General features: G+C 40.4%; 1 protein-coding gene across 1 annotated transcript in view; it reads left to right on the top strand.

The window, feature by feature from the left end:
• ptprga (protein tyrosine phosphatase receptor type Ga) overlaps positions 1–17,410 on the top strand; it is a 220,501-nt gene that overhangs the window by 53,125 nt on the left and 149,966 nt on the right. Inside the window, exon 2 of the mRNA XM_056734396.1 lies at positions 10,247–10,339. Within this exon, the coding sequence (XP_056590374.1) occupies positions 10,247–10,339 (93 nt within the window). The remainder of the gene's footprint in view (positions 1–10,246; positions 10,340–17,410) is intronic.

Raw genomic sequence — 17,410 nt, 5'->3', positions numbered from 1 at the left:
AAGAGTCTTGAATAATACAGTATTTAAATCATTTCGTTCATCATTTATTCACCCTTACGTTTTTTATTCTCGGGCGTACCTATTTCTTTCTGTCCTTCAGTGTGTTTGCGCTGTGCGTATCTGCTGCCCTCTCTCATCTCTAGACAGATTGCAGATGTAGGCGGCAGATGTTGCTCCGTGTGTGTGAAAGCATGTGCATCTTCCCATGGTACGTTAGTACAGATATGTCCTGGATGTGCCCGCAGGGTGAACGCCCTTCAAGGAGAGAGAGCTGAGGAGAATTTTAATAAGTCCATTAGGGCACACATACACACGCTGACCCTTTCTGTCAAAAAAGACAAAAGCAAAATCAAGGTTAAGTACGTGGACTCGAATCTTGATGTGCATTCCAATGGAGCCGGAGCCAGTGTGAGACTCAACAGAAACATGTGACATACGTGCAGCATTTACCCTCAGGCAGACATTATAAAGAAGAACTGAAGAGATTCAGTAATTACCAGGTTGCACCTGTCATTTCCACCTTGTGCGTATTATATATATCCTATTCACTTCCGTTTCTGCCCACATTTATTCAGTTTGTACAAAAATGACCTCGGTGCCATGGTGCTAGCATGACATGCATTGAACGTAGTAATACCATTTTAAGACTATTACTGCATTTGTACTACTTCAACAATGCTTCTGTGTAACTGTGATTTTGTAAAACATGGTAATACCTTCATTACCATAGCATTTCTTAACCTATTGAAGCACATCACTGTGCTCCGCACGTTATTTCTCTCATGTTTCCTCATTGTTCTATAATGTATATCCTGTACATGTCCTGAGCTCTTTGCAAGCTTACCTTGTCCATAAATTTCCATGTTTTTCCTCATAAAACTTTGCCAGTGTAGTAAACTTGGATTGTATTACTAATATTGTTATTTTTTAATAAGACTATGGTAGGAGTCAGCCAAAGTTTTAAGGATTGCAAGAGCCATCCAGATTCGGTTGTGAGTTTGTTCGGATTCAGTCAGCGATGAAAGTAGAATGTTAGCATAGAGTTACCATCGAAAATGCTAGCGTAGAAAAACATGGACTTTGTCCAGTTAAAATAGGATAATCTAAGATTTAGATTTGCAACGGATGGACGTGTTGTCAAGGATTCAAAGTTTGGTGATAATCGGATCATTTAGCTAACATGCTTTTTTTATAACATGCCATATGAAACAATATTAGTGACTCATTCACTTCTGAAAACTGTCCCTTGTGTCAGTTTTGTTGGCTTAATTTATATCTTGTCATGTTGATGTCATTTATCCTCCAGTGTTTTATGACATATAACGTTTTTGATTGGTTTTCATCAAATGTAAACGCAGACTTTTCCTCAGTTGGAAATTGTGCTTTCCTTTCCTCCGATATCTGAATATTTATCAGCTCAAAGTCAGCCGCGCAAGTTTCCGGTTCGCATTTAAAATCTACTTTGTGTTTTGACATATGATGATTGGTCCGTCCCTTCCAAAGGCAGTCTCTGGGCGGCATTTGATACGACGTCGTATGGCTCCTCTGAGATTTGTCTTGTGGAGAGTTCGGGAATCTACGTCTGAAACCGAAGCCCTCATAACTCTCCTCGTTCTACGGAGACAGGCTGACAGAAACGTCAACTCCCAATATCTTCCTCATAAAGCTCTGCGGCTTTAATAGAGGCATGTAAATCAATTACGTCAGAATTCATTTAGAAGAGCCGGACGAGATGGAACCCCTGGCGCCGAAGATTTGATCACAGACGGAAAGAGCGTACGATGGCATCGGCCTCGCTGTTGAATCCAGAAAGATTGTGCTTTAAGGCAATGTTGCTTGTTTTTCAACAATATGACATTTTTTTGGTGCGTTTGATGTCGGTGAAGCCTCGTGCACGCTGAGAGTGCACGACGGCCTCCGTGTGCATGTACAAAAGCTCTTTGTGCATATTGGACTGAATTGATGCTGATTGATTTCGACAGGGTCTGGAGGACAGTGGGTTGTGTGTGTCTCTGTGGGGTGTGTGTTTGTGTGTGTGTGTTGACATCTGCGCTTGGTGTGATGTGTGTGTGTTGAGTATCTGGCTGTGAGATGCTGTTCCAGTGGTGGATGGTCGCTTGAGGTAACTCGCAATATCTCTGGGCCTCACATCCTTCTCTTTCCTAAAGGAGGGCAAGAGATGGAGTTGTCTCCATCTCTGTAGCTAACACGCGGGCAGAGGGTGTCAAACTCATTTTTGTTTTTAGCTCGCCCCATATACCGCAGAAATGAAGCAATCAAAATGTGTGTGTGACTAGCTGTGTCATACTCGACAGTGTGTGCACTTCACTGGACGTGTTCTCTCTTTCTTCTCGGTGCCTTTATCTCTGTGTGACTGTTTCTGAGCCGTACCGTGGGGACACGGGAGGTTGCTAAAAAATGCCCTCAAATGTTGTCGAAATCTGACAGAGATCCTCCTTTTGAACAAGTGTTGCATACAGTAAATCATGTTTACAATCATTTTTAGAGTAACTGTCCCTGTGTACATCTTGCATAAAATGAGACATATTAATTATTCAAATAAATATGTATGTATATGAATAATATATGATATATATATATATTTTATGTCATATATAAAATATTTAAAAAAAGATTATGGTTGTATTCATTTTTTCCTTTGTCCTCATAGATTGTATTATCTATATCTGTGGAAAAAATTAAGAGAGCATTTCAATATTATTTTCAGTTTTTCTGAATTTTCTGGTCTGTTACAATACAAATATTGTTATGCATTATATTTGCAATATGAATTAAGTTGCAGAATATGAAACTGGAGAAACAGGTGAAAATAAAAGATGCTCTATGTTTTTTTCATACCTCAAAATACTACAAAGAAAACAAGTTCATATCTACTTTTAAGTAGGGATGCACAGAAACCATTTTTTAAAGACCGAATACAAGTACGGATAGTTTTCTTCTGGTTCTCGCCGAGACCAATGCCTGTACCTTTTCACGACACAGTGAGACTAATAAAAATAGAAAGCTTCATAATTACAAACAACTTCACCTTAAACACATTTAAAAAAAAAAATCATATGTGCTTTTTATCAAATTTTCAAAGCAAATTTCAGTAATGTCACAAGGTATTGGTCTTTGTAATCGGTGCATTTTTACGAGTACGAGTACATGAGCTAAGAATCGGGCCCAATACCAATACTGGAATGACCATAAAACATCTAGAAATTCTGAAAAAGTGACAATTTGGAATTAGTTTTTCTATGGCTGTATAAATATATATATATCTGTTGTCTATTTATGCAAAACATGGTATAACAACCACTTGACTTAAAAGTACCTTTAGGGTTTGGAATAGTTGCTAAGAAATAGTTTCTTCGGCTTATCCAAACCTCCACTTGATCTACATTCTAAGCTCTTAAAATGTTTAGCTTATTAAAGCTCCGTCTTGCTGATCAGTTTTCAGCTTCTTATGTGTCACAGTACTCTGACAATTACCCCATAGTGGTCTTGCTAGGTTGGAACGCAGCTTCATGGTTAGATGTTGAGCCGCTATTGGTCAGGGTGCTGTCCCTGTTGCCCACCAGTGATTCTGTGTGTTTATTCGTCCTTTGCTGTTGTCGATACCTGAACCTTTGGGATAGGGTGAAGAAGTTGTCCCCTTGAAGTGGCTAAAGGAGCAGCTGAATCCCTCCAAGACAGACTTCCTTTCAGGAAGTGAGTATCAGAGCTAGACGGCGAGTTTCGATGATGGATGAGGAGAGAGAAAGGGAAGGAGAGAGTGATTGAGGGAAAGCGAAAGAGAGCGTGAGTGACATATCGGGAGGATAGCGACAGAGCCCGACGTGCCGCATCGCATAATTACATTTTCTGTTCAAAGAGTATCGGCAATCAATAATGTAATTCATAGAGAAGCCATAGCGTGCCCTCTCATTGGCATTCACCAACATGCCCGAGCTGCTATCCTCAAGAATTAGAGCAGCGAGGAGCAGAAGGCAGTTTGTCATTGAAACAAAAAGTCACCCATTGTTCATATCAGAATGTACTTACCCAGCGTGCTCGGCGAGAGAGAGGGGCCTTGTAAATTACATTATGTCTTGAGTGATGGCTTTTAGGCAGTTTGTCCTTGTTACCGTAGTGTGGTCAGCGCATCGGCAGGCTCGGGGTGGCCTTCTTCTTGTTAGCATCTCAGCTTTCTTTGGATGTTGGCTTCCTCCCCTTCCGTTTTTTTTTGTGGGCCAGTCTAGATCTGCAATGGCAGTCACCCCCAAGTCCTGCCACACTAGGTTTGCAAGTTAAGACGTGGACGGCAGCTGGGAGGCTGATGTAACGCCAGCAGCCAAAGGGAGCGAGATCGCCTCGGATAAACTCACGCGGAGGCCACGGGGTGCTGGGATATGTGCCATTCTCTCATATCCCTCCAGCCTTCGATGCAAGTCGGAACAAATTCTCGTTCAACGCGGCCAGCTCTGTGTGAACGAGAGGTTTCAGGTTTCTAAGCTAATCTAAGCTCGCCAAACGTGCGGCGTTGTAATTTCACAGCTAACGTGAGCCCTAGAGCCTTGAGCAAGTAGGGGATGGGGTCTAGACCTCCTGTTGGGATGAGTCTAGATTAGTTCGGCCTGATGGCGGGACGCAGCTGGTCTAGGTGTCTTTGACAGGGCGGTGGAACGGCTCACCGTCTCCGGCTGCCAGCGCCCTGTCCGCAGCCTCGGCACTTAGCGCTTTAGCCTTCCGCTCACCAGCCAATCAGGCCTTGTTTATTTATTTAGCCCCTCATACATGTTTAATGAGGGAGGGGGAAACTGATCCCAGAGCAGACAGGCTGTAAATACCGCTGTGTGGGGGACTGTTTTTCTCTCTAATGGAGGAGGGTTTTTTGAGCCAGATTGGTTTATACAGGACTTAATGACTTGGTTCAGCCGGAGATTGCAGGCTGGTGTGTTTCTGTTTGTGTGTGCGAGGTCGTGTCGTATAATTCGCGAATGTTTGCCTGGGGTTGTGAGCAGTAGCTTGACCCGTCTGTCTGTGTTTTTGTATTTATGAGGGATTTATCTTGTGCTTGGCCTGAAAGAAATTTCAAAGCTGAAACTAGAGAGTGGGGTGTGGATACAGATTTGTATGTGGGATACAGGGAAGATGTCTGGCATCAGGTAATCAACCAAAGTACTCTTAGGAACACGCGATTAACATTTCTGCCTAAAGCGATTGATCACAATTGTTTCAATACAAATGTGTTATTAGCAAGTTCAAAACGTCATCACGATAAGTTTTGAAGTTGCCTGTGAATTGTAATATGTTGAAGTTAGATGAACAAAGTTTGAAACTCACCGAATAATCATGTTTAATAATTGAGATTAAGTTTTGAGAATATAATCGGGATTATCGTGCAGCCTTTATCCCCGTTTTATTTTGTTCATTTTATATTGAGAGACAGTTAAAGAAATAATGGGCATAATGAGATCATAAAACTATTGGCAGTCACCTGCATAGCTTAAAAGTCAAGTGTATGACATTTTGCGGCTTATAGTGGTGAAGTTTGGAATTGCAACCAACGGATAACTCCACCGCTCCCTTTCAAAGCAGTGGCGGAGCTACACTTTAAAAACAGGGGTGGCAAAGGGGTGGCAAGGTAAAAATAAATTATTTTCCACAAAATGTATATAGATTAAATTAAAGTAGTTTATTTTCCAAAATGTACACAATTATATATGTATTTAGTATACAGCAAAAATATAACAACAAGTATTCAAAGTGCTCCTTGGACTAATCAAGTCCAAGAGAAAAAACTGAGGTAAACTTGGACCTGTCAAAACAAGGCAGGACTAGGCAGTTGTACACATTCAAACATGTACTACAAGAATAATAGTAGAACAATACAAAAAAAACATAGAGCCCTTTAACACGGACTCTAATGATAAACTTCAATAGTTGTACCAGGTATAACCTGCATCTACCCATGCTATGGCACCACCAAGTTCACAAATACAAACATTCAGATTCAGAACAGCATAATTCTGCGGTTCTGGTGAGATGAAGCAAAATGTTTTACAAAGTCCTCCATATTAATGGAATATGCCCTCCTTGACTCAACACTGAGTATGCCCAGGTGACTTAATCTATCATCTGCCATTGTTGTCCTGAGGTGGGTTTTTATTAATTTAAGGGCAGAGAAACTTCTTTCGCAGGATGCAGTGCTAACTGGAATCACAACCGAAATTTTACTAAGCCTAAAAATTTCATGGAAAACCTCTTTGTAAGGTTCCAAAAACCCCACAAACTCAAGTAGTGAAGCTGGTCTCTCTCCACTTTTCTCCCTTCTTAAAAGAAGCCGTCTCGTTTGATGAAGCTCATGCTTGAGGTCTTCTAAATCTGACTCAAATGTTTTCCCCAAAGCAAGCAGGGGTTCCTCTTTTAAGAAGGATGGGCTTTTGGGGTCAAGAGACTGCACTCCTTCCATTATCTCGCAGTTCTTTTTGGAAAAACGCCTATCTATTTCTGCTGTAAGACAGTCAAGTACCTGATAGAAAATCCTTTTATTGAACTCTTCATTGTTTGCAAACTCAGAGTGCCTCTGTCCAACAGTGCTCATTACAAGTGAATTCAGATATTTCAAATTGGTCTTTGGTCGTCTCTTGTTTTGTGCTTCTGTGCTAATGTTGCAGTGGTGCACAAGTTCCTCAATCTCCTTCCATAATTCACCAAATGTACAGTCACTTCTGTAGCTTTTTAATGTGTCTGTAAGGGAGCCAACTAGATCTATTGCTCTAACCAGATCAAGACTTCTGGATTGGAGCATGTCAGACAGGATTTTCACATCCCCAAACACTTTACAAAAAGTAACCAAAAGTCCTATAAACTGTAGGTCAATTTGAGCCAAAAGACCCTTTGCTTCTATTTTCCTATCTCCACTATTCTTCTCAAGTGAAATGTCTTGCAAGAGCCTCAAAACTGCTGGAAGCCTGTCTCTCATAGTCCTACATGCCATGTACCGGCAAGCCCACCTAACATCTGAAAGTCGCTGAAGTTCCCTGGGCTTTTCACGTGGGTACATTTCTTTTTGAACATCAAGCCACTTCATATGGACAGCAGAGCCAGACACAAACCTATAAATACTCTGCAGAAGAGCAAAAAACTCCTCAGCTTCAGGCACTGACTTCACCGCATCAACAAGAACAAGGTTCAGACAATGAGCACTACAATGCACATAAAATGCAAACCTGGCATTGCTTTTAATCCGTGCAGACACACCAGAATGTTTCCCGCTCATTACTGATGCACCGTCATAGCCTTGGCCAACAAGGTTGTTTCTGTAGTCAAGTCCATGCCTCTCCAAACATCCAACTATCATTTTGGTTAGACCTTCTGCATCCAAGCTTTCTGCTGACTGAAAGTGCAAGAAGCTTTCATGTACAGCACCGCTGTAATAGTATCGCAGCACTAAAGACATTTGTTCTTTTTTTTGCAAGTCTTTTGTTTCATCTGCCAATACACTGAACACTTCGCTTTCTTTTACTTCTGCAACAATTTGCTTCTGCACCATATCTGCTAAAACCTGAAGCATCTCATTTTGGATTTGGTGGCTAGTGTACTTAGCATTGCCCTGTGCAGCAAGTCTTTCATCAATAAAGGGGTCATGCTTTGCGACGAGATTCAAAATGGCTAAGAAATTGCCTTCATTCTCAGACTCACCACCCTCCCTGTGGCCCCTCTGTGCAATGTTTTGAGTAGCAGTTAAGAGTAATACCTCGGCAATTGTCTTGATGTAATTTTTATTTTTCTCAACTTGCTGTTTTCTATTCTCATTTAAGGCATCAAATATTGATTTCTCACTTTCCCTGCTTCTTTTGTATTCTGCCCAAGCATACATTGCATTTGCATGTTGGTCTGATCTTGAGTGACGTTTAAAACCAGAATCTTTAAATAATGTTTTTTTCCAGTTGGAGAACCCAAATTCAGATGTAAAGGAAGATTCCGTGGAACCTGGGAGGCAAAAGTGGCGGCAGGCAAAGCAGTAACTCGCATTTTGACTTACAGAGTACTCTAGCCATGGATTGTCCTTATACCAAAAGCTGTTGAATGACCTTGTAAATCTTCCAAATGGGGTTCGTGGAAACCTGGCGAGACATGGCTGAACAGGTTCTTCATCCTTTGATCTTGAGATGTCTTTAAGTAAAAATGAAATGAAATAAATACGACAGACACTTTTTATTATACTAGATCAAAAAGTGAATAACACTAGTCTAGATCATGGCTATTATACTGTTAATGTTTTTGTACATGGCTAATGTACCTACCACTTGGTCCATTTGGTGGACATGTGATGCTTGAGCTGAGTGTGGGGAGTTCAGTGCATTGTTCTTCTTTTTCTATTAGGACTGGCTCGCCATCTTCCCCATCCCTGGTAGAAATAACCGTCTCACTCTGGTCTTCTTCTGAAATTGAATTAATTATAAAATTATCATTGGATATTATACTATAATACTTTGCACAAAAATCATCACACAATCTGAATTAAGACACAATTTACTGCCTCTGCTCACTGCACTGACCTGCTGGTGATACACTGGGTTCTTGTGTGTCATTATCTTTCTCTTCTTGACTTCCCTGTCCACCACCTACATATGGTTCACTACAACAGCTGACACTGGGACTGGGAACAGTTTGGCCCTGATCTGCACCTGACTTTTGCTTCTTTAGAAAAAAGTTGGTGATATCGCTTTTTCTCTTCATTCTGCTGTCCCTATTCAAAGAAAAGCTTGGTTACACACCTTATGAAGAAACCATAATTTGGAACAATTTGCTTGTTATTATTTACCATGAGTACACCGTTACTAATAATACAAATACTAAAGTAATACATGACGTCAAAATCTGAGTATATTGAGGTCTAGCCTATTTGACAACACAAGGAAAATTGCTTAAAGACATCTAGACATGTTATGTTAAGTAAGGGATTATGTATAGCGAGGCGGTTGTTATACCGAATACAACACCGACAGGCTGTTTAGGAGCCCGGCGTGAAGCGGAGGGATCTTAAATCAGCCTGAAGGGGTTGTATTCGCTATAACAACCGCCTCGCTATACATTATCCCGCTTATTACATGGCTACCTACCAAATAAATAAATAATTTGACACAACATATTGATTTAAAGGGGAGTTTATTGATTTAAAAACTATTTATATTGCTTCCGCTAAAGAAAATAGTCCGTTCAGTCTCTACGGTTAGAATCCTGCGTCCATGGCACTCTGTTTTTCATGACAACGGTCTGTTATACAAAGATTAGTGCTGCATTACACGTGCCAATATGAATAAGCCTAACTAATGTCTGTGATTGTTGCTGAACATTTGCTAATGACATGTTTTAAGCATATTCACGCAGGCGTGACAGTATTAGTCAGTCAGTTTCACGAATGCTCATGAAGTATTAATGCTGAGCACTAAAGTGCAACGTTTCCCTTACTTCCCGTTAAAACACTACTTCGTTTAATTTATAACCAATAAAAGCCGTACATACCAGCAAAATTCTCTTCATTTATCCCGTGTGGTGTCGTCGTTGTTTTGGAGCCGTTAGGAGCACGTCACGAAGGTGCTGCGTGTCAGCTTAACCAATGAAAAGTGTAGCAGCAACAGCACGCTGCGGCTGCACGCTTGTGCGTGCTGCGTAAGGATGCATTCACGTCCGCTGGGAGATTTGGGAAATGTTCGTAAAAATCTAACAGTGTAATGTTTTCAGCGGGGTGGCAACAGGGGTGACAAGGACTTCGTCTGGGGTGGCAATTGCCACCCCAACTAGCCCTCTGGCTCCGCCACTGTTTCAAAGCACTACGGTGACTGACACAGAACTAAGACGTCGTCACTTTTTGTATTTTTCACTACACTCTAATGTGTTTTAGGCTTAAGAGAAAGACTATAAAATGTAGACATAGTAAAATTTCAGTCCCTGCTTTGCCGAAGAAGATTATGTATTTACGAAATGCGCTCTGTTGAGCAGTTTGTCCGTTTAGGGCTACCGTAGAAACAACATGGTAAATTCCATGCTAAAGGACCCTTGTTGTATGTAGATAGAAATAGCTCATTCTAAGGCAATAAAATCCATAAAGCTACATTACTTAACTCTATACACCTCTGAAGACATAGTAATGTATATTGTATTGCATTTCTGTCAATACATCCTTCAAATAATTACAAATTAGCTCTCCAAATAATAATTATTTTAACTTGTTTTCTCTTTGTTTCTATTTAAGCATTGATTGATGGGACGAAGACGGACAATCATGACTGGCCAATCGGTGACAGGCACCGCAGGGCGGCTGAAGAGTCCTACTGGGCCTACTCAGGTGAGCAAAATACACTCACGCACGCGCTAAAAGAGAAACAACCCTGTCTTCTGACATCCATCTTGTTCTGCTGCCACCAATACACACAGCACCTTCCTGTGATTGACAGCTGGTCTTTCATCCAGACATGTCCACATCACCCCTAGAGGCCTCGCCTTAGGGTCTCCCATAGCTTTTCTTTTATGAATGCTCTGCTGCTAAGAAAGTGACTCGTGTTGTCCCTCTAAGCAATATTTGCAGAAGAATAACATTAATCTTTAACTGCGCAACCGGGCCTGCGGCAACCAATGATCTTTATTTCATTCATTTTAATGCTTCCCCTTTTGTCGCTTTGGGTTTCTGTTGTTTGCCGGTGTGACGGGCAGCCCCTTTCAGAGATGTGACCGACAACAAACACTCGGGTGGCCGCACTTCTGTGATCTTTTTGTCTCCAGCATCCAACATGGTTAGCGTGTGCCGGCAGGGTGCTGAAGTGAAAGAACAATGCGATGCATAAATTCATGAACTAGCTGCAGTACACTTATACTTTTCTTTCAGAGAGGTACGTAAAGGTTATTGTATAAGGTGTTATTTATAGAATTGAAGTGTGTGCTCATGTAGTCCGTTTTAGAGGTTTTGAAAGTGGTGTGATGAGAGTGTAGTGTTAGAATCACATCCTCTGTGTGCATGAGCATGTGTTATAGCATTAAAAACGTCTCTCCTTTTAAAAATGCTTCCTGCCGGATGACATTTTATATGGGTCTCAAGGGCACACATATGGTTCTGTATGTTCTTTATGGATAGGATTTGCGTTTCAATTTACTTTACTAATCGACCGGTCATTAACCTCTGTGATAGACCTTTGTATTCCAAGATATGCTTGAAAAAAACATGTAGGATACGATGAATAAGGAACACATGGATTTTGTCAAAAGTTGTCATTTGCTTTATATAAAATAAAGCATCAATTGACGATCTCATGTGAAGTGTTGTGTAGTGTTCGTGTTTAACGAAACCTAGACCCATTCGCAGATCCATGTCCAAAAAATTCCCCCACTCTTACAGTTTCTGTCAGCCTCCTGTCAACACGTTTGGCTTGTCGTATGTGAATGTCGCGAACGAGGATTGTCACTGTACCAACTGATATACATAATGTTGGGTTATTTCAACCTATCATTGGGTCAAACAAACCCAACAGTTGGGTTAGATTAACCCAGAATATGGATAACTTTGATTCAACAATGGGTTAAAACAACCCATCATTGGTTTATCATAACCTAACAGTTGGGTTTGTTCATTTTTGACTCAATGATGTTGAAATAATACCAACATGTACTAAGTGCTGATACCAACAGCGGTGAAGTTGTAAATAGACCCCTTTCTGGCCGACATCACGCTTACATCACGGCACTAGCTGGAGGCAAAACAAAGGGAAAACTGGAGGTGGCCAATACAAACCAGAACAGATTCGGCTACATAAGGAGGTTAAAATATAATCTTGTTGTGTTGTTCAGTGCAACAGCACTTTTTTGGGCCTTTTGCATCTTTAATGGATAGGACAGTGGAGAGTTAGACAGGACATTATGGTATGAGGGCCGGGAAGCCGGGAAAGGACCACAAGCCGGGATTTGAACTCAGGCGGCCGGAAGTGCTGCAACAAAACATGTCGGCTCACAGTCCACTGGAATGAGTGACATTACATGTTAAGGTTTAGTAGTTAATTGTTTTTCGAGTCATTCTCAATAAGCAAGCAAAAAAAAACTTGCTCCCTAGCATTAGAAATGTGGTCAGAGGGTTCTTTCTGCCTCCAGGTAAGCTCCACCCACAAAAACGCATCACAGTGTTTACTAACTGGAAAGGGGTCTATAAGGCTACAGTTATAAACATCCTCCTGTTTGTCAAAAGCTTTGGGTAATTCCCATCAGCCCCTGGGATTGAGCGCCAGATTTGGCTCCATAGGCTGCGTTCAGAGGTTTGACGTGAGGTGGGTCGTGGGACATCTGTGACTGCTCCCACAGTTGATGAGTGTTTGCCCGCTGCATCGCCAGAGATTTCAGGGATGAACCTGTGCTGATGATGGGAGAGAGCGTGCTATATTTACTCAAGGAGGCTGCGAGTGTGTCACAAGTAGAGGCAATTAGTACATGATCATTTGCAAGTAAGTTTTAATCAGTAACCTGGTGAAGAGAAGAGAACATGATGCCGCATTATGAAGTTTGGATAATTCATAAATGCACAAGAGGTAGTAATCATTACACTGTAAGAACTAACACCTCCTGCATTGATTAGAATCAGATTTTTCTCAATACAAAATACCACATGAAATGTGAATATATGAGTGAAGTATTAATATGAATATGGATGTCATTTTAATATTAAATAATGGGATTAAAAACACAAATTGTTATGCAGTCTGAACTGTACACATAGTCTATTCTTTTTGTCGAATCGGTTGCAAAATAGGTTGTGCTGTGATACGGAACATTATTTCAATATCTTTGAACATAAGTCTATTGAAAATCATAATTTGCTGTAGCTTTTAGAGCTTTTCTGTATCATAATGTTTCTGTCTGCCACAATATTATAATGTAATGCCTTGAAATAATGTTTGGATTGTCTTTTTAACCCGATATACAGTAAATATATGTACTTAATTTTGATTAAGTGTATACATTTATTAGTATACATTAATGCAGTTATAAAATTCAAATGTCAAAACTTATGATAAATACAAATAATATGAAAGGTAACCTTAACTGACATCTGGAAACAAAACAAGAATAATGAAATAACAATAGGTAAATAAAAGCAATAGATCTGAAACGATTATAAATGCAGTGAAAAAAATCTAATTATAGTGAGCAATGATGGGTTGTGTTGTTTTTATCAATATTGTTCTTTACAATTACATGATTCATTTAGCAGACGACTTACAAAACAAGCTATTTGTCACAGTTGACTCTTGTGTGATAAATTACTTGTATTTCAATTTTTTTTTAAAGTTTGATTTCACTTCAGAAGTCGAAATGTAGGTAGCAGAAGCCCGTGACACTGCAAGACCTAATACACCAATTGAACCTTTTTTGTGGGGTCCGTCCTGTTTGCATTCACTTAAGACAAACTGAGTGTATTTATAGTTAAACCTTACCAAGACTGGCATTTACACCAAAAGTCCCTTTGACTGTTGTGCACACACAAGCATTCGAGGGAAGCCATCTGTCAGTCAGAAAGCCCCTCGGGTACTGGAGTCAGTCTGGGTTTGCTTCTACCTTTAATGTTGCAAAAGCTAACTTTTAATTTGTACACACACCAATCTGTGTGTTTGCTTGTTTATATTTTCTTGCTACGCTGTTCTGAATTCTTAGCTTGTTGCTGAACACCTACATTATTTCCTCTCGTGTGCAAGCTGTTGTTGACACACACAGATGATGGTGGTCCTGTCCTCAAGGCAGATTTAATGAACTCAGCAGACGATCCTCACTCTTGAAGCGTCTCGCCGTGTTGAGTGGCTTTAGTCTGTTCTCGCCCAGGCGAAGCTGCTCATACCCTCCGGTTAGCCATCATTCTCGCCTTGCCCAGTTACCGTTTCCGCATCGAGCTCCATTATCAGTTTTATTTATTGCTCCCTGAAGAGCCCTGGAAATTACGCTTGATCAAACAAAACCTCTAACAACTCGTCTTATGACTTCTCGGTGCTTCAGAGAACTCTAACAGCCCATTGGGCCAAATTTAGCTCGGGCATATTACACTTATATGAGGTTAGTTTACATTTACATTAGTTGTTAGTGTTAACCGTTCACATATCTCAATGTGGAATTGGTCTTTGTGCAGTGCTCATGTGTGCATGCATTTTGTGCAGAATAACCAGCTTATTGGTGTTTTCACTTGATTTTAAAGGGATTCCAATTCTCGATCATCTACTGCCCCTCATGTCATTCCAAACCGGTATGACTTTCTTTCATTTGCAGAATACAAAAGAAGATATTTCGAAGAATGTTGGTCACCGAACAACACTGAGTGTGCTATCATACACCCGGCGCAACGCAAGTGTTTTTGCTAGTTTCAGCCCGACGCTGTTCTCATTTTCCCGTCCTGTGCCAGCGTTGTTTAAATAGCAAAAGCATTTGCGGTCATTTGTGCGCCCATGGGCACAAAAAGAGTTGGTCTAAAAGAGGTGTTTCTTGGGAATTGTTGGTGTTTTGCTATTTTGAGGAACTGAAAATAGACTGCATGCTCTTTAAATAACAAAAAAATATTGCGCCATTGACTTAAGACCAGGTTTGAGTTGGTCTATGGTGCAATATTTTTTTGTTATTTAAAGAGCATGTTAGTAGAAGTGGTCTTCAATGAACCGAAGAGAGCACACGTCACTCCTTTCGTCATTACGTTACATTTTCTCCCTAGAGTCGCTCACATCAAATTCAAGACTCTGCTCCTGGCCTACAAGACCACCACTGGTTTGGCACCCCCTTATCTTCATTCGCTAATGCAGACATATGTACCCGCCAGATCCTTATGCTCTGCAAATGAACGACGTCTTGTGGTGCCTTCCCAAAAAGGTAAAAAATCGCTCTCACAAACCTTCTCTGGACCAGTTCCACATTTGTGGAATGATCTGCCTGCTGCTACAAGATCAGCAGATTCTGTAGCCATCTTTAAGAATCGGCTGAAAACACATCTCTTCCGTCAGCACCTGACCAATCATTTCTGATTTCTATATCTTTTCTACAATATACACTGTATATAAAAAAAAAGAATGCTATTTAAGCTTAGATTAACTAAACTTGGTTCTGTACAATGTAGTAGGCTTTGTGAGACATGTTTTTATTGTTCTTATGCTTTTTGTTGTCCTAATGTTTCACCCAATTGCGTCCATTGTTTACCCAACTTGTAAGTCGCTTTGGATAAAAACGTCTGCTAAATGACTAAATGTAAATGTAAATGCGCCTCTGGACGGGTCCACAACATGCTTTTACTTTATTAGGGAAACTAGATGCATAGGGAAACGCAGTAGCACACAAAGATCCCAAATATAAATAAATGTAGAACAATGTTAAAGATGATTATTGTGGACGTAAAGAAACAACTGCGGCTAGTCCTGTACATGCCTTATCTCTCTGGAGAAGCGTCCAAGCTTTGCTCTTGCAAAGTCCGCCGTGTAAATAGCAAATCCGCCATGGCGGATTAAAGGGAATATATATAACCCGTTACTCATTAAGACAATCGGGACAACCCGTTTAGACCATGCGCTTGGGCGCACCGACCGTTTTCACTTTGTTAAACTAGCAAAAGTGGATTCGGACATGCCCTTTGTGCACTTGCGCCCTGCGCTTTAGATCATGCGCTTAGATCGGGAATCTCATTGACTTCAATTGTATGAACACCGAGACATTACTCCACAAAATATTTTGTACTCCACAAAAGAAAGAGTCAAAAAGAGGTTTTCGACCACATGAGGGGGAATAAATTATGGCATATGTTTGTCTTTTTTTAATTCGGTTTGGTTACACTAAAAAACTTCAAGATTTGTTTAGCAAAGCATGACTTCAAATCTTTTTCCCTAACTTGAAATTCAGACTTCGAGTTTTAGAGAGTAAGATCTATGAATCTCCTTAATGTTTTGATGTGCTTTACTGTAGCAGAAGGACTTGAACCTGGCTCTGGCATCTGCATCAATAACCATACTGAAAGTCACTATACGTCTACAAAACGATGTCATTTACTTCGATAGATTATACGTTTTTCGTGCCGTCACGGTGAGGAATTGTGCAATAATCTTAACATCAATATTAGCCACATAATATGCCATTTAATATACCCACAAACTGGCAGAATCTAATTTATTTGATGGGTGAATAGCGCTGCTTTGAGCAATGGCAAATCTGCTCAAAAACCCCATGCAGGAGCTGCTTTGAGATACATTATGCATAGCGATTTCAAGTACGGAAGGAGCACTATTTTGACAATAATCCACCATTATCTCTACTGCCTCTAAATTGAAACGCCGCTCACAGAAACGTGCTAGATTTGGACCGTAAACAAAGCAAGCATCTCTGAATGATTAATGTACAGAGAGAAGCTACTTTGCAGCTAAGCACAGTATCAAAAGCCTTGAAACAAGATCGATATCATCTTCCAGGAACCGCCAAGCATCTTCTCTTCAGTTCCACACCCTGAAATGTTTTCCAACAGAAGCCTCTTGACAGAAACGTATCGCCTCCATAACACGAGGCCGCAATAGTGGCGCGGTCGCTGCATGCTAGCCATCGGCCTATTCAAAATGGGTAATAATTTCGAAGCCTTTGTGTTCTCAGAAGTGCCGCTATTAATGAGTTTTAATTTAAAAGGATGGAGAATGCGCTACGCTTCTCTTTTCACGACAACCAACGTAAGGTAATTTCATCCTCAGATGCCATCGTTAAATGAATGGCTCGCAGTCACATGCCGAGATCTTTAGAAAACGCTGATGAAATTTGATATATTGCCTCCGTGGTCCTCTGTCTGATTGTTAAAAGCCATCAATTGGTAAATGCTTTCACAATTCATGATTCGCTTGCATATCTTAATTGAGTCAGAAGATTGAAGAAAGTAGGAGAGAGATCTTTCTATTCCAACCAAATGGAGTGAATATCTCTTAATAATGACCATTGATATTAAACCTTCGTTTGAATAACTGATGCTGTATACGCTTCGGGTTTAGTTTTGTATATTTATAATATATATTAAAGTATAGTTCTAATATATGGTATAGTATATGGTGTAGTGAAGTACATTAGAGTTGTCAGGTATGGTACGGTATGGTATATGCTGGATGTCAAGTGCAGTACAGTTCTAATATAGTTCTAATATTGCATAGGTTAAGTATCGTTCTAGTATATGGTATAGGGTATTGTACTGTATATGGTGTAGTGAAGTGTAGTACAGTATGGTTCTAGTACATGGTGTAGTGTAGTTCTAGAATGAGGTATATGGTAAAGTAAACGGTGTGACGTAGTGTAGTACAGTATAGTATGTGGTATAGTATATAGTTTAGTATAATTATAGTATATTGTATGCTATAGTATGTTGTAGTGTACTTTAGTATGGTATATT

This window comes from Triplophysa dalaica, chromosome 21 (assembly GCF_015846415.1).
Source record: "Triplophysa dalaica isolate WHDGS20190420 chromosome 21, ASM1584641v1, whole genome shotgun sequence".
Lineage (NCBI taxonomy): Eukaryota > Metazoa > Chordata > Actinopteri > Cypriniformes > Nemacheilidae > Triplophysa > Triplophysa dalaica.
This window is presented reverse-complemented; position numbering and strand designations above follow the sequence as displayed.